The following is a 17,773-nucleotide window of genomic DNA, read 5'->3' on the forward strand; positions in this document are numbered from 1 at the left end:
CTGGAACCCAGGCTTACCCCACCCCGTCGTATCCTTGTATGGTAGAATTAAACAACAACAACAGTAAATATAATTTGTGTAAATAAGTATTTCTAGCAAAAGCAATTTTAATTATTACAGAAAATTTATGTATATATATAAGAGGATATTAAGGCATTAAGCACAAAAAGTCAATGTAGAGCTTATTATATGTTTTACTCGATTTTTCTCTCATTTCATAAGGGAAATTACTCTGTTGAAATAAAAATAGTATCAAAAATGGGTCTTCTCCCTTAGTTTGAAAAACGTTGAAACCTTACTCTTTTTGACACCTGTAATCTACCAATATTCACAATCATGCTTATTACTAAACGTTTTTCTTAATGTACCTTTATAATCACTTTTATACACAAAGTGAGTAAATAAACGAGTATTAAAAACTATCATATTATTGGTATTATAGTGTAATATTAATGTACTGTAAAAAACAGGGAAAAAAATTGAAAAACAGACTTATGTATCTATAATGAGTCATCGCATATTCTGTATCCTATTTAATAACAATACATTGGCTCAATTTCTTAAATGAGCCAACTCACGACAAAACCAACATAATGGGTTTGCGACCAGCATGGATCTGCGCAGTCTGATCAGGATCCATGCTGTTGGCTTACAAACCCTATTACAAGTAGAGAAACTGATAGCGAACAGCATGGATCCTGATCAGACTGCGCGAATGCGCAGGCTGGTCTGGATCCATGCTGGTCGCAAATGCATTATGTTGGTTTTGTGGTGACGTGGCTCAAATGGACTTGTCCAGCTTCAATATCTGGAAATGTCGATTTTTATTGTTGGGCATATCAAGATGAAATTTTAAAGCAAGTTTGCCAACAGTAAAGAGTCTGGTCATACCCCACTAATGCAATGCTGGCTGGCCTGACTCTACAAAGGCTTATCACTTTCTGTTTCAACAGCATGACGGTTAGCTAAGTAATATTTTAACTGCTTATATATCAACATGTACAGTGTTACCAGATTCCTTTACTGTTGACCAACTAAAACTAATATATTGAAATGAAAAAGAATATTTAAAAGAAATGGTACTTTAAAAAACAAATAATTATCAAAGTTAACTTAAATGCCATGACAGTTTATGAGTACATATAAAGAAAAACAAGGAGTATATATGCAAAACATTGTATACTTACTAGTAGCACCATATACATGTATTGTAAGTAATTGTGATTTCAATGATTGATCAAATCTTGTACAAAAAGAATAAAAAATGGCACCTATCAAAAAAGGTGGTAAAAGCTTTTATGGCACATGATTAAGATGATTTTAATCAGCTACAAAATTATACTATACAAAAACAATTGTGATATTTTACATCATCAGGTCTGTGACGCCAACACCCTCTTTTTTTTAACACTGGCCTGAACAGTTTTGGCAATGTCAATTTGAGTAAGCTTCCAATTTTATCCAATACCCTTTAACTGAAACCATTAAGTGCTTGATTTTAGTATATTAATAACAAATAATAAACAATTCTAAAAAAATTTCATCAAGGCAAAATTGTTGAACAAAACATACCTGAGTAAATATGTAAAAAAAAACTTAACAATGATAATGGCACTTAAAACAGATCTTTTTTGTTAACAATTAACATATCAAATAAATACACCTGGAGTAAAGGTAAATTTCTTAACATACTTGCTACATTTGTTCAGATACATGTTAAGGCTATAGATAGGTAAGATGCATTAAAGCAAAAGGAATAATATTTCAAAAACAGCTCATTCACACTTGATGTATTAGCGTATAATTAGACAATGAATGTATAACATTATGCATAATTATTTAATAACAAATGTAAAAGCATACTAAATATACCTGTAACAAAATATTCAATCACACATATAAATCTACAGAATCAGTAATTAAACATACATTCTGCAAAAATATATAAAAAAATCATGTCTATGCAAAAAATGATTGTTAGAACAGAATAGTTGTCAGAAACCTGCATTGTTTGTTTCAAAGTTGAAATAAATTAAAACCCACAAAAATGTTCCATAGTACTAATTTTTTACTCATTGTACAAATATATCACTCACTGTATATCACTCATTGCACATGTATATCATTCACTGTATATCACTCATTGCACATGTATATCACTCAATGTATAACACTCATTGCACATGTATATCTTTCACTCATTGCACAAGTATATCATTCACTGTATATCACTCATTGCACATGTATATCACTCACTGTATATCACTCATTACACATGTATATCATTCACTGTATATCACTCATTGTACAAGTATATCATTCACTGTATATCACTCACTGCATATCATTCATTGTACATGTATATCACTCACTGCATATCATTCATTGTATAAAACACACTGTATATCATTCATTGTATATCACTCACTGCATATCACTCATTGTACATGTATATCACTCACTGTATATCATTCATTGTATATCACTCACTGCATATCACACATTGTACATGTATATCACTCACTGTATATCACTCATTGCACATGTATATCACTCAATGTATAACACTCATTGCACATGTATATCTTTCACTCATTGCACAAGTATATCATTCACTGTATATCACTCATTGCACATGTATATCACTCACTGTATATCACTCATTGCACATGTATATCATTCACTGTATATCACTCATTGTACAAGTATATCATTCACTGTATATCACTCACTGCATATCATTCATTGTACATGTATATCACTCACTGCATATCATTCATTGTATAAAACACACTGTATATCATTCATTGTATATGTATATCAATCACTGTATATCATTCATTGTATATCACTCACTGCATATCACTCATTGTACATGTATATCACTCACTGTATATCATTCATTGTATATCACTCACTGCATATCACTCATTGTACTGTATATCACTCACTGTATATCATTCATTGTATATCACTCACTGCCATATATTGAGGGTTATTTTTGTTGTTTGTTTTGTTTCATTTTTTCAAAAAGAAGTATGTTTATATATTTCTTCAAATGCAATAAAAATTAAGAATTGCAGTGTATGACAGAATACACAACTTTGATATTTTTTATCTTAATTGATAAAAAAAAATTGTAAAATAAACTCTGTCCATTGTAAATTATCATAAACAAGTGCACTGTACATGATAAATGCATGTAACATCACTCAGTACACAAAAAGCATTGTAGAAAACAATACAGAAATTTAAGTAGAATTTTTCAAATTCATATAAAAGGTTTTTTGTACCCTATTACCAACTACACTAATAAATATAAAAGAAAATCATTAACAAATATGGCTACACTGCCTGAGTGGGGCAGTAATAGGTTGAACACCACTATACAAAATGTATCGTTACATATGGTCTTTTTTTAAAAATACATGTATAATCCAATCATAGCCTACCATCTAATTTCTATTATCATTTTGCAAATACATTTGTGGGTATAAACTTTTTTTAAAAATTCTAATATTCAACAAAACATTTTGGAAATGGTCCAATTATCACAGAGCTATATTTAAATGGAGAGGAAGCTGTGACATCATACACACAAGTGGTGTTAAACTTAAAATATAATATAATACTTGGACAAAAATTAAGTAAGCAGCACCTTAATGTTAATCTTGTAATATCCAAAATATTCATTTTAATAAGTTATAAAAGTATTATTATTATATTAATTAGTTTGTAAATGCAAATGTTCATAGCAGATTTATCAGTGGCTTGACATAATATTTCAAATGCTTCAAAAGTTTTTTTAGTAAATAATCAGATCTATGAAAATGTAAAGCACATATAGTCATATACAATGAATTATAATAAAAGCATTTATAACATAACCCATGTTGCAGGAGTGTAATAAAGCAATGTCAGAAAAACAATATTACACTTGTGCAGTGACAATTGCAGGTGATGTCATTTGCATTATACAAAATGTAAAAGCATTCTAATGTAAGAATTACACTATATGCGCAAAAACAAAACAATAACTCTTTTTTTGATGTTAAAGATTTTTTTTTAGCTATGAGATAAAAAGAATATTGTGTTCATGTAGATTCATTACTAAATTTACTGAACTTGTTGAATGAAACAAAATCATGCTCTCCAGGGGCTCTTATAATATGATTTCAATCAACTTGTCCAATAAATTATTATACAAATGATGAGTATATAACAAAAAAATAAATGGGTTGGGTAACAAGTTCTAATGTTGCTAGAACTTGTTGCCCAACCCATTTGCTTTTTTTTTATATAGTCATCATTTGTATGATATTTGACATGTATTTGATGCAATAAAATATGTTTAAACTAATAAATTTAGTATTAAACCAACACGCATTCAATATCCTCTATATATTTTATATATTTGGCACTGTAGCACTAGTTAAGGTGGGATACATTCCCTGTAGGGACCGCAGTTATGGTAGGAGTTAATGAGACCGTGGAAACTCTTCCATACTGACTTATTCTGGAAACACACAGTTCCACCGGGTCTCATCATTTGAGATACCTGTAATGACAAAACATATTGTGAAGACTGTCTATTTTTATTTCAAGAGCTCTGAAAGTAAGAAACAATCACATAAATCTCAAAGTTTAATAATGTCAAATGTTGACTTGTGTGTAAAACATGTACATATTTGCCAATTTCATTTCATATTAACTGATTATATGTGTTTCCTTCTATGCAACTTACAACTTTTTTGCCATTTTCATTTGCATGCAATTAAATGTACATATATTTTCACGACTGATTATTTGTATCAATGTGAATAGAAAAGATTATTTTGTGTCCTATTTTATTAGCTGCATTGACACTTACATAGTTAGTAAACATTAAATTTTCTTAAAATAGTAGTGACATAGAACGTTTAAACAGAATATCTAAATGTGAATTTCTTCTTACACAGACTCCACTATTAGTAGCTTCAATTGCTAAATGTCTAGTGCATGATTTTTTAATAATATGGCAAAAAAGCAACAAATAATATTAACTCAGTTTCAAACAATTAAAAAAAAAATATCTGTAAAAAAAGTGATCCCTTGAAAGCATTAAAATCGCAAAATTACATGAAAATTGCAGTCTGTACATGAGGGGTACTGAAAATATGCCGACATCCCTCACATCACCAAGCGAGTGGTGCTCAATTTTCAACACTTAATTAAAAGTACTGGAATCAACGATCCCAAAGGACCAGACAATTACGACAACACTGAAGTAAATAAACACATCAAAAAAAGAAGTGTTCACTGACAGTATGCATCACGTTTCGCAGTACTGTATAGTATGATTAAAGTTATGTCGAAAAGTGTATATAATTCTATAAACATCTTACAACCTGCTGTTGATAGTAAACAAGTACTTAAAGTTTTTGAAGTGAGTACATGATTGTGACAGTTTTTGAGAAAATCATAAAAATATTCTCGGTCAAATAAGAGAGATATTTAAGCCAAATTGACATTCAGGGTAATTTGACTATAAGAAATACTTTTCAATTTTGTTGGTGAACAAGTACTCCAAGTGCTTTGGAGAAATTAACCATAGGCAAAGGCTTACCAAGAAATTCCCAGTCTTATTTTCTCTTGTGTAAATCAAACAACCTGTCATTAATTTCTACCCTTGTAATATTTGCAAATATTTCCTCATGTGAAATGTCTTGAATTTTAAATTCCCTAACTTTTCGCGGTACAGTAATATAGATCTACTTAAACAGTAATTGAGAGATTATCAGAGAACTTACCTGAATTTTCATTGCTGAAAGTTGGTGTACATGAATGGTATTTGGTTTCATTACGACTGCAGATTTAGGGGTTAGAAGATCAGGACAAAGAATAAGTAGCAAATATAGAGATTTTACAATGTACCTGTCTGTTAATATCTCCTATACAAGTCCATATACTGTCTGTGGAGTTGGTAACAGCCCATTTTGAATGATCTTGGGTTTCTTTAAATTGAACATCTTGCTTTTGAAACAGCAATGTTTCTACATTGAAAACCTGGAATCAAAAATATCCTGGCTTTAAAGGGTAGATGACCTAGACTAGAATATTAATTAAAATTGAAGAGATTTTGAAACTGTTGATCTTTTGTAAATATGAATGTTAAAAATTGTACAATATGGCTGGCTCAGAGATTACTTAAGGCGCCTAACTCAATGAATGAACTTTAATAAATGAGAGAGTATGACAGCTCTCCATATACTTCTCACTGTCAACCTAAAAACTGTTACAGATCCTCTTCAAATTTAAACACGTTACTATATATATCACATGCCTTTTAACACTGTAGGTTCAAATCCCAGTGGGGACATTCACATTTCAACAATGCTGATATTCTTACATTAAGCAGACACCAGTTAAAAGTTAGGCTAGCCTCACTTAAGGTGCTGACAGGCCTAGCTCTATACTGTTGTAAAAAACCTATTGTTATCATATCTAGCCATTAATTTGAATTAAATTTTATATTTAAAGGAACTTACACCTATGAATTCTAAAAAATAAAAACTTTAAACATAAACCACCAAAGACACTTAAAACGAAAAGATATGCAACAGATAATACTGAAACATTTGCAAGATAAAATTATAAATCAAATTTTTGTGCAATTTCAAGCATGATTTGAGAAGCGTTCAAAGCTTTTTACTTTTGGGTCATTTTTCACAGTTGACATATTTGTTTCTCTGACAAAAGAATCTTTGCACACAAATTATTAGTTCAGACCTTTATCAAATTGTATATAAATCTCAAAAAAAAGAATTATTTCATTTCCAGTCTCAGTCTGTCTAAAAACCTCAGTTGAGTCCCTTTCACATGTACCTTATATTTTCCAGTACAGTTTGAGCACATCTTCTTCACTCCATTCTGCCAGGTTTCTACAAGTAACGAGCTGCTAAACCTTGTAGCAAGAAGATCACTGTACAAATCTGAAAATATAAAATAAACAATGCCAATAGGCTGCTTATCTCAGGAACAATTTTTAATTTTCTAATTTAAGACGTTTTGGCATTGATTAAAAAACAAGAGCCATCAGTAAGACAGCACATTCATGACTATCCTCAGCGCTAGACAGTAAGAAAAGGGACATAACTCTGTAAAATGGTAACTCAGAGTAATGGGACCTGTGCCCATCATATAATATATTCACAGAGAACAAGTGTATACTGTTTCAACTTACTCCCTTCAGTAGTTTTGAAGATACTAACTTGCAAGCAAAACTAAACCAAAGAGTGACAACGATGCATACACTGACATGAATACAACAGCTCTCCCTACTCTTCAAATAGTTGAATTACAGATGAAAACTATAATCTTTTCTTTAAGTTACTAGTAACTCTTAATTTTGCTCCCTAAAACGAAACAATTCCTTTGTAAAAATAGTATACAGTAAACTTCACTTATAGCAAACACGGTTATAGCGAACTTCCAGTTATATTAGGAACAATTTATTTTGGCCAAAATTTTGCACTTCTTTATTTAATATATAAATATACGGTTACAGCCAACATGGTTATAAGGAATAATCGCTTATAAGGATCTCATTTCTTAGTCCAAATTTACTTAAAGTACAGAAAATTACACTTTTATAACAAATTCCAAAATATCAGCTATCCGTAAATTATAAGATCCCGCATTTTCAACTTTTGTTTTCATTGGCATGGATTAAAACTCTGCCAATTGTACTGTTTATTGTTGTATATACTTCAAAACACCTGTGAAAATGAATTTGTATAGCAGTACATAATAGTTTTCTATTTAGGATATTTTAGCATGAGTTCTTGTCACCAAGATAAAACGGTTATTCCTTTTATTCTATTATTTCTTTTCTTTAATAGTTTTGCTCGAGTAAAATAATTATGATCATTTATAATCGGTTTTCAACATAATCACGCATGCTTGCTTGCTAATCCATTGAAAACTACAAAGTACGCTTGATTGAAATGAAAAGAAATCTATATCTTTCATAAGTAAAAGTCACCCTTAAAATATAATAGAAGATATTCAATATAAAAGGAAGGAAAAATCGAAAATCTTGTTTATTCTTAATCATGGAAAGAAAACGAAAAGCACTGAGTTTAGAAACAAAATATGATATTTTATGAGAAATTGAGAAAAGGCAGTAAAACTAAAACTGAAATAGCAAGGGTTTTTCAAATTCTAAAAAGTACGCTCTCGGGTATTGTGTCTAAAAAAGATTTATGACTAATTTTTCTTAAACAAATACTCTTCAAAATGGCGGACGGTTGTTATATGTTCGCTATAAAAACTCCTGATAAAAGGAACTAATTAGCTATATGCTTACAAGGAACTCCGGTTATAAAGAAACAGATTATGAATGTCCCAATGAGTTCATTATAAGCGGAGGTTACGGTACTTAAACTGCGAAATAGTATATTACATCCAGCAATCAGGGGTAAATATGACTCTGGCATAAAACTTCAACTTAAATGTTTATTGCATGTAAGCATAATACATTATGGTTGTTCTACATTTAATTGTTTGGGAGTAAATATTACTTAAATATTTCAACATTGTTTTCCACTAACGATTTAATCAAGCAGACTTAAACAAATTTTCAGCAAGTAAATCTCACAGCATTGGAGATATTGGCGACAATAAGGTCAGACTGACATGTAATCAACGTGGGCAGTCACACTTTTATCTGGATTTATTAATCAGCAGTCATTAAGAGTAATTTTTTTAAAATATACATCAGATAAATATAATGCTCTTTTATTAAATTTTATTCCGCAACTTTCAAATTTTTTTCGCCATTTGAGGAATTGGCAAATTGCAGCGGAAACCCTAAGTCATAGTTATAGAAAACAACTCATCACCTTACAAACACAAGGAGCTTGTCCGTTCAAATAAATTTGATGCCTATAATGTTCTTGACTGCAAGAAAATGTCTTTAGAGGGACAAAATCTCCTCAAGTAAAACTTAGGGTCAAAGGTCAACCACTAGACAAACTGGATAAAATGAATGTACTCTATAAGTTAAAAAATATCATCCGTATAAAATTACCAAATTCTTACCATTATCAAATTTGGAGTATTTAGCAAACGAATTAAATGTTACACCATCAAGTGATGTTAGTTCAGTCTCTCTGTACCAAGGTTCTTTAGTCACATGCTTTCCTGCAATGGCATCAGTCATACTTGTGTACTTGGAACCTAAGTATTCTGGGACATAATAATCATAGATGTCTGGATAATTGTACTGTAGCTGGATACCTAAAATTGAAAACAACTAACTTATCGTTTATAGTCTAGACTTATAGGCACATTATGCCTCAGATATCAATAATATTTTATTCCTTAGATAGGTCAAACATGGGATTAATAATCTTTTAATAATGACTTAAGAGTATGTTAAATGTTGAACAGCTGATGAAAGTAGCACTGAATTCGCAATTACATGTTTTAATTGTGGCAAAATGTAAACAGACTTGTATTTTGACTTCCATATAAATAATAAATCACTTGACAAAAAACAAAGGATGTAATAGATTATAAGTTCATCTATATGGCCAATGAGTAACTTTTTGGAAACTGTAACATGTTAGTAAAAATAAACTAGAACTATCACTAAATGTGATTAATACCCCCACAAGTCTGCTTCGGAAATGAGGATGTTACTAGTAAAAGAATACCTTGTAAAAGAATTGAAACATAGAGTTATGGTTGTGGGCAATTAAAGATAATAGTGGTTCATGTATGTTGCATTTCCTTTCAATGTGGTTGGCCATTGATGAAGTTTAATTGAATTACTCTGTAATAAGTCCAGAAAGACAAAGAAAAAGAACAAAGGGCAATAACTCTATAAATACTGAAGATAGAGTTATAGTTCTTGTGCACTGCACTTCCTCTTATTGTGCCTGACCATTTATGAAGTTGTTTTGAATTCCAACCAATACGTTTTAAGTTATGTTCCGGACAAGGAAAAGTATCAAAGGGCAGTAACTCTGTATTTTGTCAAATTGGAGTTATGGCTCTTGTGCACTGCACTTTCTTTGAATGTCCTTGACAACTGTATGAAGTTGTACTGAATTCCAAACAGTAGTTTTCAAGTTATGCTCTGGACAAGGAAAAGTAACAAAGGGCAATAACTCTGTAATTAGTCAAGATGGAGTTATGGTTCTTGTGCACTGCACTTCCCCTTATTGTGCTTGACCATTGTATGAAGTTGTTTTGAATTCTAACCAGTAGTTTTCAAGTCATGCTCTGGACAAGGAAAAGTAACAAAGGGCAGTAACTCTGTAATTAGTCAAGATGGAGTTATGGTTCTTATGCACTGCACTTCCTCTCAATGTGCTTGTCCATTGTATGAAGTTATAATGAATTCCAACAATAAGTCTTCAAGTTATGGTCCGGACAAAAGAAAGCAATGGAAAAGTAACAAAGGGCAGAGACGTTAAAATACATGTATTTATATGTCTCTGCAAAGGGCAATAACTCTGTAATTAGTCAAGATGGAGTTATGGTTCTTGTGCACTGCACTTCCTCTCAATGTGCTGGACCATTGTATGAAGTTATAATGAATTCCAACAATTAGTCTTCAAGTTATGCTCCGGACAAAAGAAAGCAATGGAAAAGTAATAAAGGGCAATAATGCTTGACCATTGTATGAAGTTGTTTTGAATTCCAACCAGTAGTTTTCAAGTCATGCTCTGGACAAGGAAAAGTAACAAAGGGCAGTAACTCTGTAATTACTTTAGATAGAGTTATGGTTCTTATGCACTGCACTTCCTCTCAATGTGCTTGACCATAATGTATGTAGTTATATTAAATTCCAACCATTAGTCTTCAAGTTATGCTCCGGACAAAAAAAAGAAGGCAATTGAAAAGCAACAAAGGGCAATAACTCTGTAATTACTTTAGATAGAGTTATGGTTCTTGTGCACTGCACTTCCCCTTATTGTGTTTGACAATTGTATGAAGTTGTTTTGAATTCCAACCAGTAGTTTTCAAGTTATGCCACGGACAAGGAAAATGCAACGAACGTCTGGACCGACCGACCGACCGCCCGCCCGCCCGACTGACCGACCTACCACCGGGTGACTCCTATATACCCCCCCAAACTTCGTTTTTGGGGGTATAAAAAGTTTTTGAGAAATAAAAATTATATCATTTAAGTAAGGGGCATAATTGGCCTTTTAATGTTCCTGATTTTTCTTGCATAATTCTTTCCAAAGTCCATTAATTACAGGAGTTTATATGGATTGAAAGTAATTCTTCAGATGTAAACAAAAACAGTTTTTTTGGCATAGGTTTGACAGCAATCATAATTGTATCATTTCTGTGTATTTGTACTTCTGCGGTTGAGTGCTTTTCAGAAAATTGACAGAAACTGTTCAAAAATTGTATTTGGCTCAGGACTGCATGCCCCAGCACATATGAGGCATTTGTTAACTAAACTTACCTATTTCATCAATATTTTTTGAAGTGTCCATAGAAATACAAAGAAAACTTTGTCCATAGATGTCTGCAGAACTTGGCCAATCATAACCTCTTGACCTTGCTGGTGGGAACTTAGGTGTACTGTGAACCAACCAAAACCCACTCTGTCTGTCAAAAGCTATCACACCTGTAAACAATGAGTCAGTGAATGAAAATAACTATTTGGTGAACAGAAATCAGTCATCTTACTTGCTAACGAGTATAACTTAACCTGACTAACACAAATTTATCAGTGGCTGACTAATAACCCCACATGATTTCTGAATTAGCAGTGAGAGGCTGTAATAACTGTTATCTAGCATTTCCTTGTCAAAATGCTTTTAGAGTATCAATTATGAAATTAATAATTACGATATAATGAATCATAAACTAACTTTTTCCATCACAGTGAATAAAAGAAAGAATTAACTTGAACTGGACATTTTGTGTTGTGTCATTAATAAGTCTTACTTAACAAAGAGGATACTGGATGTAACAGTTACAAGGAATCAAATTATATCCCAGTATCCTACCACAACCAAACGAGGGTTTTCGTGTAGGGCGCTCACTATGCCAGCGAGTCTAATTCCCCCTACAACCCACAAGCGAAGGCCCTAACGGCGACCCTTGGCTACATAAACCATTAGATTCAATGCTCTCAGATAAATTGTAACATAGCAGACTGTTTCAGAGACTTCTATCTTTAAAGACATTTTACAGTGTATTTCATGGAATTCATAATAAGGTCCACTTGCTTGTAAAACATAACTTATGCACATTAAACTTTAACCTGTAATTTGAGCTTTGTCACCAGTTTATATGGGTGGGTCAACCTGCATATTCATGCAGTCCTAAACCAGGATATATACTGTCAGTAATGTTTTTATATTTTCATAATGAAATCCCTTAATTTTAATATGGACTGTTCCCAATTCAAAACAGGGAGAATCCATTATAGAAAATTCAGCAGGTTAACAATTAAATTGAAATTCTACTTATTCCTTTATAAACTTAATTAAGTAAATTGTTTATTATTGTGATATGTGCATAGTCTATTACAAATCACAATTATATATGTGTACAGTTATAGCAACCGGCCTTATAAGTCACCAATTTAATGATTTCATTATAAATGCATCATATATATAAAATATAGAATGTAGTTTGCATGGTTTAAGCAAATATAAAGTGAAGTGGTTCTAAATAATGTGAAAACAATATTTACAAAAGGCTACAAACATTTATATATAGAGCTTGATAAAGAATAGCTTAAACACATGTATTATCTCTTAACAATTTAAAAGATGTACCTTTGGTATGTCCATTTTCATCACTCCTGTGATACGGTGCTGATGCTGGTACTTCATCATTATACATCAAGTACAGCAACTCTGAATTTACTTTGCTCACATTCTGTAAGAGTTATCTTACAATTATTCTAACACTCTTCACATTATTACACATTCAAGCAGATAGGACTGTCAAGTGCATTATTACACAATATACACAAATGTATGCATAGCATAAAAAAGGGAATGCTTACACATCATATTATGTCAGATATGATGTCAATAAACCAAATGATTTCATGAAAATTACTTCTAAGCACCATTAAGTTGAACATAAATTTTTCAAAATCAATTCTCTTTTTATCAGCATATAAGAATGAAAGAAACATATTGTTGTAGTAGAATAATGCACGTTTTATTGTTCAAATGCTTGGTAATTTATCACTTGGGCCTATCGGCCTTCCTGATTAATATTCCTGTGCATTTGAAGTCAACCTGTGCTTTATTCAAGAACAATGCACTCAAAACTTATTTTATAAAAATAACATTTAAACAAGAGTCATTTCATCTCTTAAAACAGTTAGCTTTACTATTCTCAGTGTTAAACAAGTGTCATGAAAGTTCACAAACGGGGCATAAATAAGTAAAAAATACTTCATGATTCAGTCTTGGTCTACAATCATTCCTAGTGTTATAAAATTATACACCAAATTTATTAATAATAAGTGTCTTTTTAAACTTGCATTTTGAACTGCCAACTTTAAATTTTTAATTTCCTTTAGTGCTTTTCATTTATATATTATTTATTTTTCACAAACTTAATGTATAATACTTAATTCAAGACACAAAACATTAGATGAACATCACAAATTCTTGAAATTCTGGTCATTGTTAACTGTTACATTTTTATACATTTATATTATGACTAACCTACTTAAAAATAATAGAGATATAAAATCCGAATGACATTTCATCACTGTAGTACAGTACATTTTGTAAATGCCATTGGGTTAACCCATACTGCACAGAGGAGATGATTTATGATATTTTTTTCACTGCCTACATGACTGTATGTTTTTAGTTTCTAAAATGAAATTCATTTTGAATTCATTCATCAAGGAAATTCTGATCTAACAACTAACACAATAGATAGGGGCCATGGGTAAATGTTCCTACCACAAATCCATACCATTTCAAGATATTGAGCAGTCAAGGATTTTAAATGGAGCTTCACTGTAATCTTTACCTTGACCGTAACTGACTTCAAAAATAGACAATTGTCAGGTCATCTACCGGCCATGGGCAATGTATGTCCGAACTTAAAGTTTCACCATCTAGACTTATTACTTCTCATTCCTAGCTACCTTCTTTTTGGGGGATAGAGGACAGAAATAGAAATTTTTTACAGCCTTATGGTGCTTACTAATAGTAGGTTTTGTTCTACCTTGAAAGATGTTTGGTAAATCTGGTCTAATGTGTTGTAGATAGCCTGGCCTCTGTCTGACATTACTTTTGATGAGAGGGTCCATTCAGGAGATTTAGCATCCATATAGAAAAATGAATTTAATGGGACTTCTTTCTGATGTCCAGGCAGCTTGTATGCAATAAACCTGAAAAGAAACATTATAGTACTGTAAACAAAAATTTATGCTACTGAAAACAGCGGCTAATGCTAGGTTAATGCTAGGTTAATGCTACTGAAAACAAAGGTAAATGCTACTGAAAACAATGTCACTCAGGTAAATACTTCTGAAAACAAAGGTAAATGCTACTGAAAACAAAAGTTCATGCTACTGAAAACAAATGTTTATGCTACTGAAAACAAAGGTCAATGTTACTGAAAACAAAGATTACAGGATAAAGTGAGAGTGTGGAGAAAATTATCTGATTGTTTATTCTTTATAGGGGCGTATAAAAGTTGGATATAATTTCTCCCATAAATATCAAAGTATTAACACACTGCTTGCTTTATTAGTCAGTCAATATTGGTAGCAGAAAATCTATTAAAGAAAACAACATACATGTAACTTATTAAAATTAAATATTTCACAATATTACACAAACTCAAACCTCATTCAATACAATAAAAAGATCATTTGAAAATATTAAAGGGAGTTGACTTCAAACAAAGGTTATCTGAACAATTTGTCATTCAAGTATGTAGCTCAGGATATCTCAAAACAGATGTACATGTATACTGTTCTCATCTTAGGTCATATGGTACATGTACTTGAAATAAGAATTAAGAAAAACAAACAATGAACTTACCATACAGAAACAAATTGTTTTCTGTTGTAACTTTTAAGTATATTCAGTTTTATGACACAATAAAAACAAGATACATTGTATTCAATTAAAAGCACAATTATTGCACTGTGAACACGACATAAGATCATGTGTTGGCCATTTCTAAAACATTAAATCATCATTTATCCTTTAATCATGTTAATAATTGGTGTTACTTGTTCATTTTTCATGTATAAGTTAAAAACTACTAAATTTTTATCTTCTAACAAGAACAATTAGGAAATGATGACTGTTTCAATAGACATAGATTATTTCAACATTTAAACAGACTTTTGAGACATTTTAGCTGAAGTAACAAAATGTTGCTCTGTTTCACTGAGACCCTCAAATACATTTATTTTCATTATTTTGTTTGAAAACTTCTATTAGAGTATGAATACTACATGTTCAGGTCGATAATGGAAAATGTAATATTAGTGATAACTATTAACAGCCAAATCAGCAGGTCAGCTTGGCCCTAAAACTAAATCAGTCCCCGAGTCATCCCACCCCTATACAAACCCTGCACAAATTAACTTTAATACAAATGTTCAGCACACATTTAAAGGAAAGGAGATTTAAAAAAGTTTTATTGATGGATGTTTTATGCATATTTGTATATGAAGAATTTACAATTTTAATTTGTTACTTCTAGAACAGATCTACATTGGTTATGTTTATTTCTTACCTTCTTGTACAATACAGGTATACTTTTAAATAGCATTGTATGTGAAACAGAACAATAATTTTCAATATAAATCTTCTTAATAGTGGGCTGAGTTGACCTGTGCTTAAAGTTGATAAAATGAGAAGCTCAAGCAAAGTTTACACTGTAGGGTAGACTAGTAGCCAAAGTATTTATTTTAAAAAGTATTAATTTAAAACTTTAATAAATTGATTCCAACATATTTTTGGAATATATGATTTAGTTTACTGTTTAAATTTTCTGTGATTCTGATTGCCTAAAATCTGTACTGAATCAAAAACACTCAATTTAAAAAAGAAAAAATTAGATCTAGAAACTTCCCAATTTAGTCATCAAAATTTTAAAAAACCTTCTTGACCGCATGTTTTTTCTTTTTCTTCTTCTTTTTTTTAATATACTGGATTAGTGAAGTTGACACTTTAACAGGTTAACTCTTTTAAATAGTAAAATATTCGACTATTGTATTTAATGCTGAAAAATAAAGGTAAATCAAAATGAACCTTGCACATAAGTAAGAAATCATGTCACATGAACAAAGATGTTCCAAATATAGTACTTGCCTGTACTCTTAGTGCCGTTTCAGTAAATTATGTCATATGGCTAACATAGCCAGTGAAATTGATGTTTCAAAATATAATTATGCTATATTATTATCAGCATGAATATTTTAATACTTTAAATGGTCGAAAATGATGTTGAAATGATTGTTTTATTGAATAATGCACAAGGATATTTGCAAAACAAGGTTTTACCATTCTGGTTTAACAAAACTAGTTCCATCATTGAAAGATTTATCATACATTGACAGTTTGAAAAAAACTTAAACTGCCAAGTCTAACTCATTGTAGATTAAGAGGGGATATGATTCAGACATTCCAAATTGTTAAAGGTTAAGCTCAGCCAGACTACCCATTTAATTTTTTTTAATTATTCAGCTTATTTCAGCATCAACAAGGTCATAATTTAAAACTTGAAATGCCTCGCTGCAGAACAACTCATTGATTGAATCTGTTTCCATGTTGTGTCTTTAAAACATGGAATAATTTGTCTAAAAATGTAGTAGACTAGTGTTCATGAATTTAAAATCAAGATGGATCAACACTGGACCAAAAAAATACCATATTAATAATCTGATAAAATTTAAAATAATAACTGTAGCATTATGCTGTAAACAATTATGAGAGCCCAGAACCATCCTACAGGTACTATATAAATAGTTTTCTTTCATCTGATGCGGCATTACTTACAGTAAAATTTGAGTAGATTACATGTACTGATGACTACTGAGATCAGACCCGTTTTATCACTGTTTATCTGTTTATTACTGATTTATGCAAAACGTACATGAGGTTAAAAAAATGATCAGTCTTACCAGTCGATTGGCTCATTTGATTGCGAAATGCATCCAACACAGTTGACATAGCTTATTGTTACGCATAAAATAAATGAAAAAACTATGACCACTCTGTGCAGTCTCTTCCTTGTTCCCGCCATCTTGTCAAACAGGAAAATAAAGTATCACATGAGCGTCACATGACTAGCATATCCGTGAACTTTCGTTAAACTCCGGATGCGTCCGTACACAAGTGTGCATCATTCGGAACTTCTTCGGCTATTATCAATAATAGTCCGACGGAAAGGGCCGAGTAGTTGCGATTAGACACTACTGACTCAAGGTTGTCTAAGCGATGATATGTCATTTCAATTTTACCTTTATCTAAAGTTATGAAAAAAATATTAAGTATTGAATTGACAGATATTTGCATGAAGACTGACGTAAAGATTGCCTTTATTAAATAATTAAAAAGTTATTTACCATTAGGAAAACAAAACATAGTTGGTTACAAGTTTTTTCTTCTTTTTTTTTCTTTTCTTTTTCAATATACCGGAGAAAAAATCAAGGAAAATATTTCTATAAACGTATTTACCATAAGAAAGACAAAACTTATCCAGATATCTCTATTTTAATCAAGATGTTTCAAACAATTTTTGCATTTTATTTTTTTAG

General features: G+C 31.1%; 1 protein-coding gene across 1 annotated transcript; it reads right to left on the reverse strand.

The window, feature by feature from the left end:
• Nucleotides 1-68: 68 nt before the first annotated feature.
• Nucleotides 69-17,291, reverse strand: LOC132726356 (plancitoxin-1-like). The gene is made up of 8 exons (XM_060711669.1): nt 17,138-17,291; nt 14,218-14,383; nt 12,795-12,897; nt 11,468-11,632; nt 9,082-9,279; nt 6,865-6,971; nt 5,914-6,045; nt 69-4,558 (listed from the first exon to the last, which is right to left on the reverse strand). Exons 1-8 carry the CDS (start codon nt 17,257-17,259, stop codon nt 4,433-4,435), a joined length of 1,119 nt encoding a protein of 372 aa, XP_060567652.1. The 5' UTR covers nt 17,260-17,291; the 3' UTR covers nt 69-4,432.
• Nucleotides 17,292-17,773: the final 482 nt, after the last annotated feature.

The sequence above is a fragment of the Ruditapes philippinarum genome, unplaced genomic scaffold, assembly GCF_026571515.1.
Source record: "Ruditapes philippinarum isolate M1 unplaced genomic scaffold, ASM2657151v2 ctg361_1_1_1_1, whole genome shotgun sequence".
NCBI lineage: Eukaryota > Metazoa > Mollusca > Bivalvia > Venerida > Veneridae > Ruditapes > Ruditapes philippinarum.

Bases quoted from the DNA above. Each gene is read 5' to 3' on its own strand.
- LOC132726356 (XM_060711669.1), bottom strand. From the start codon at position 17,259: ATGGCGGGAACAAGGAAGAGACTGCACAGAGTGGTCATAGTTTTTTCA. The intron at 14,384-17,137 runs GTAAGACTGATC...GTTTCTTTTCAG, and splicing joins TCAAATGAGCCAATCGACTG to GTTTATTGCATACAAGCTGC. The intron at 4,559-5,913 runs GTACATTGTAAA...TTGTCATTACAG, and splicing joins TAGGAGATATTAACAGACAG to GTATCTCAAATGATGAGACC.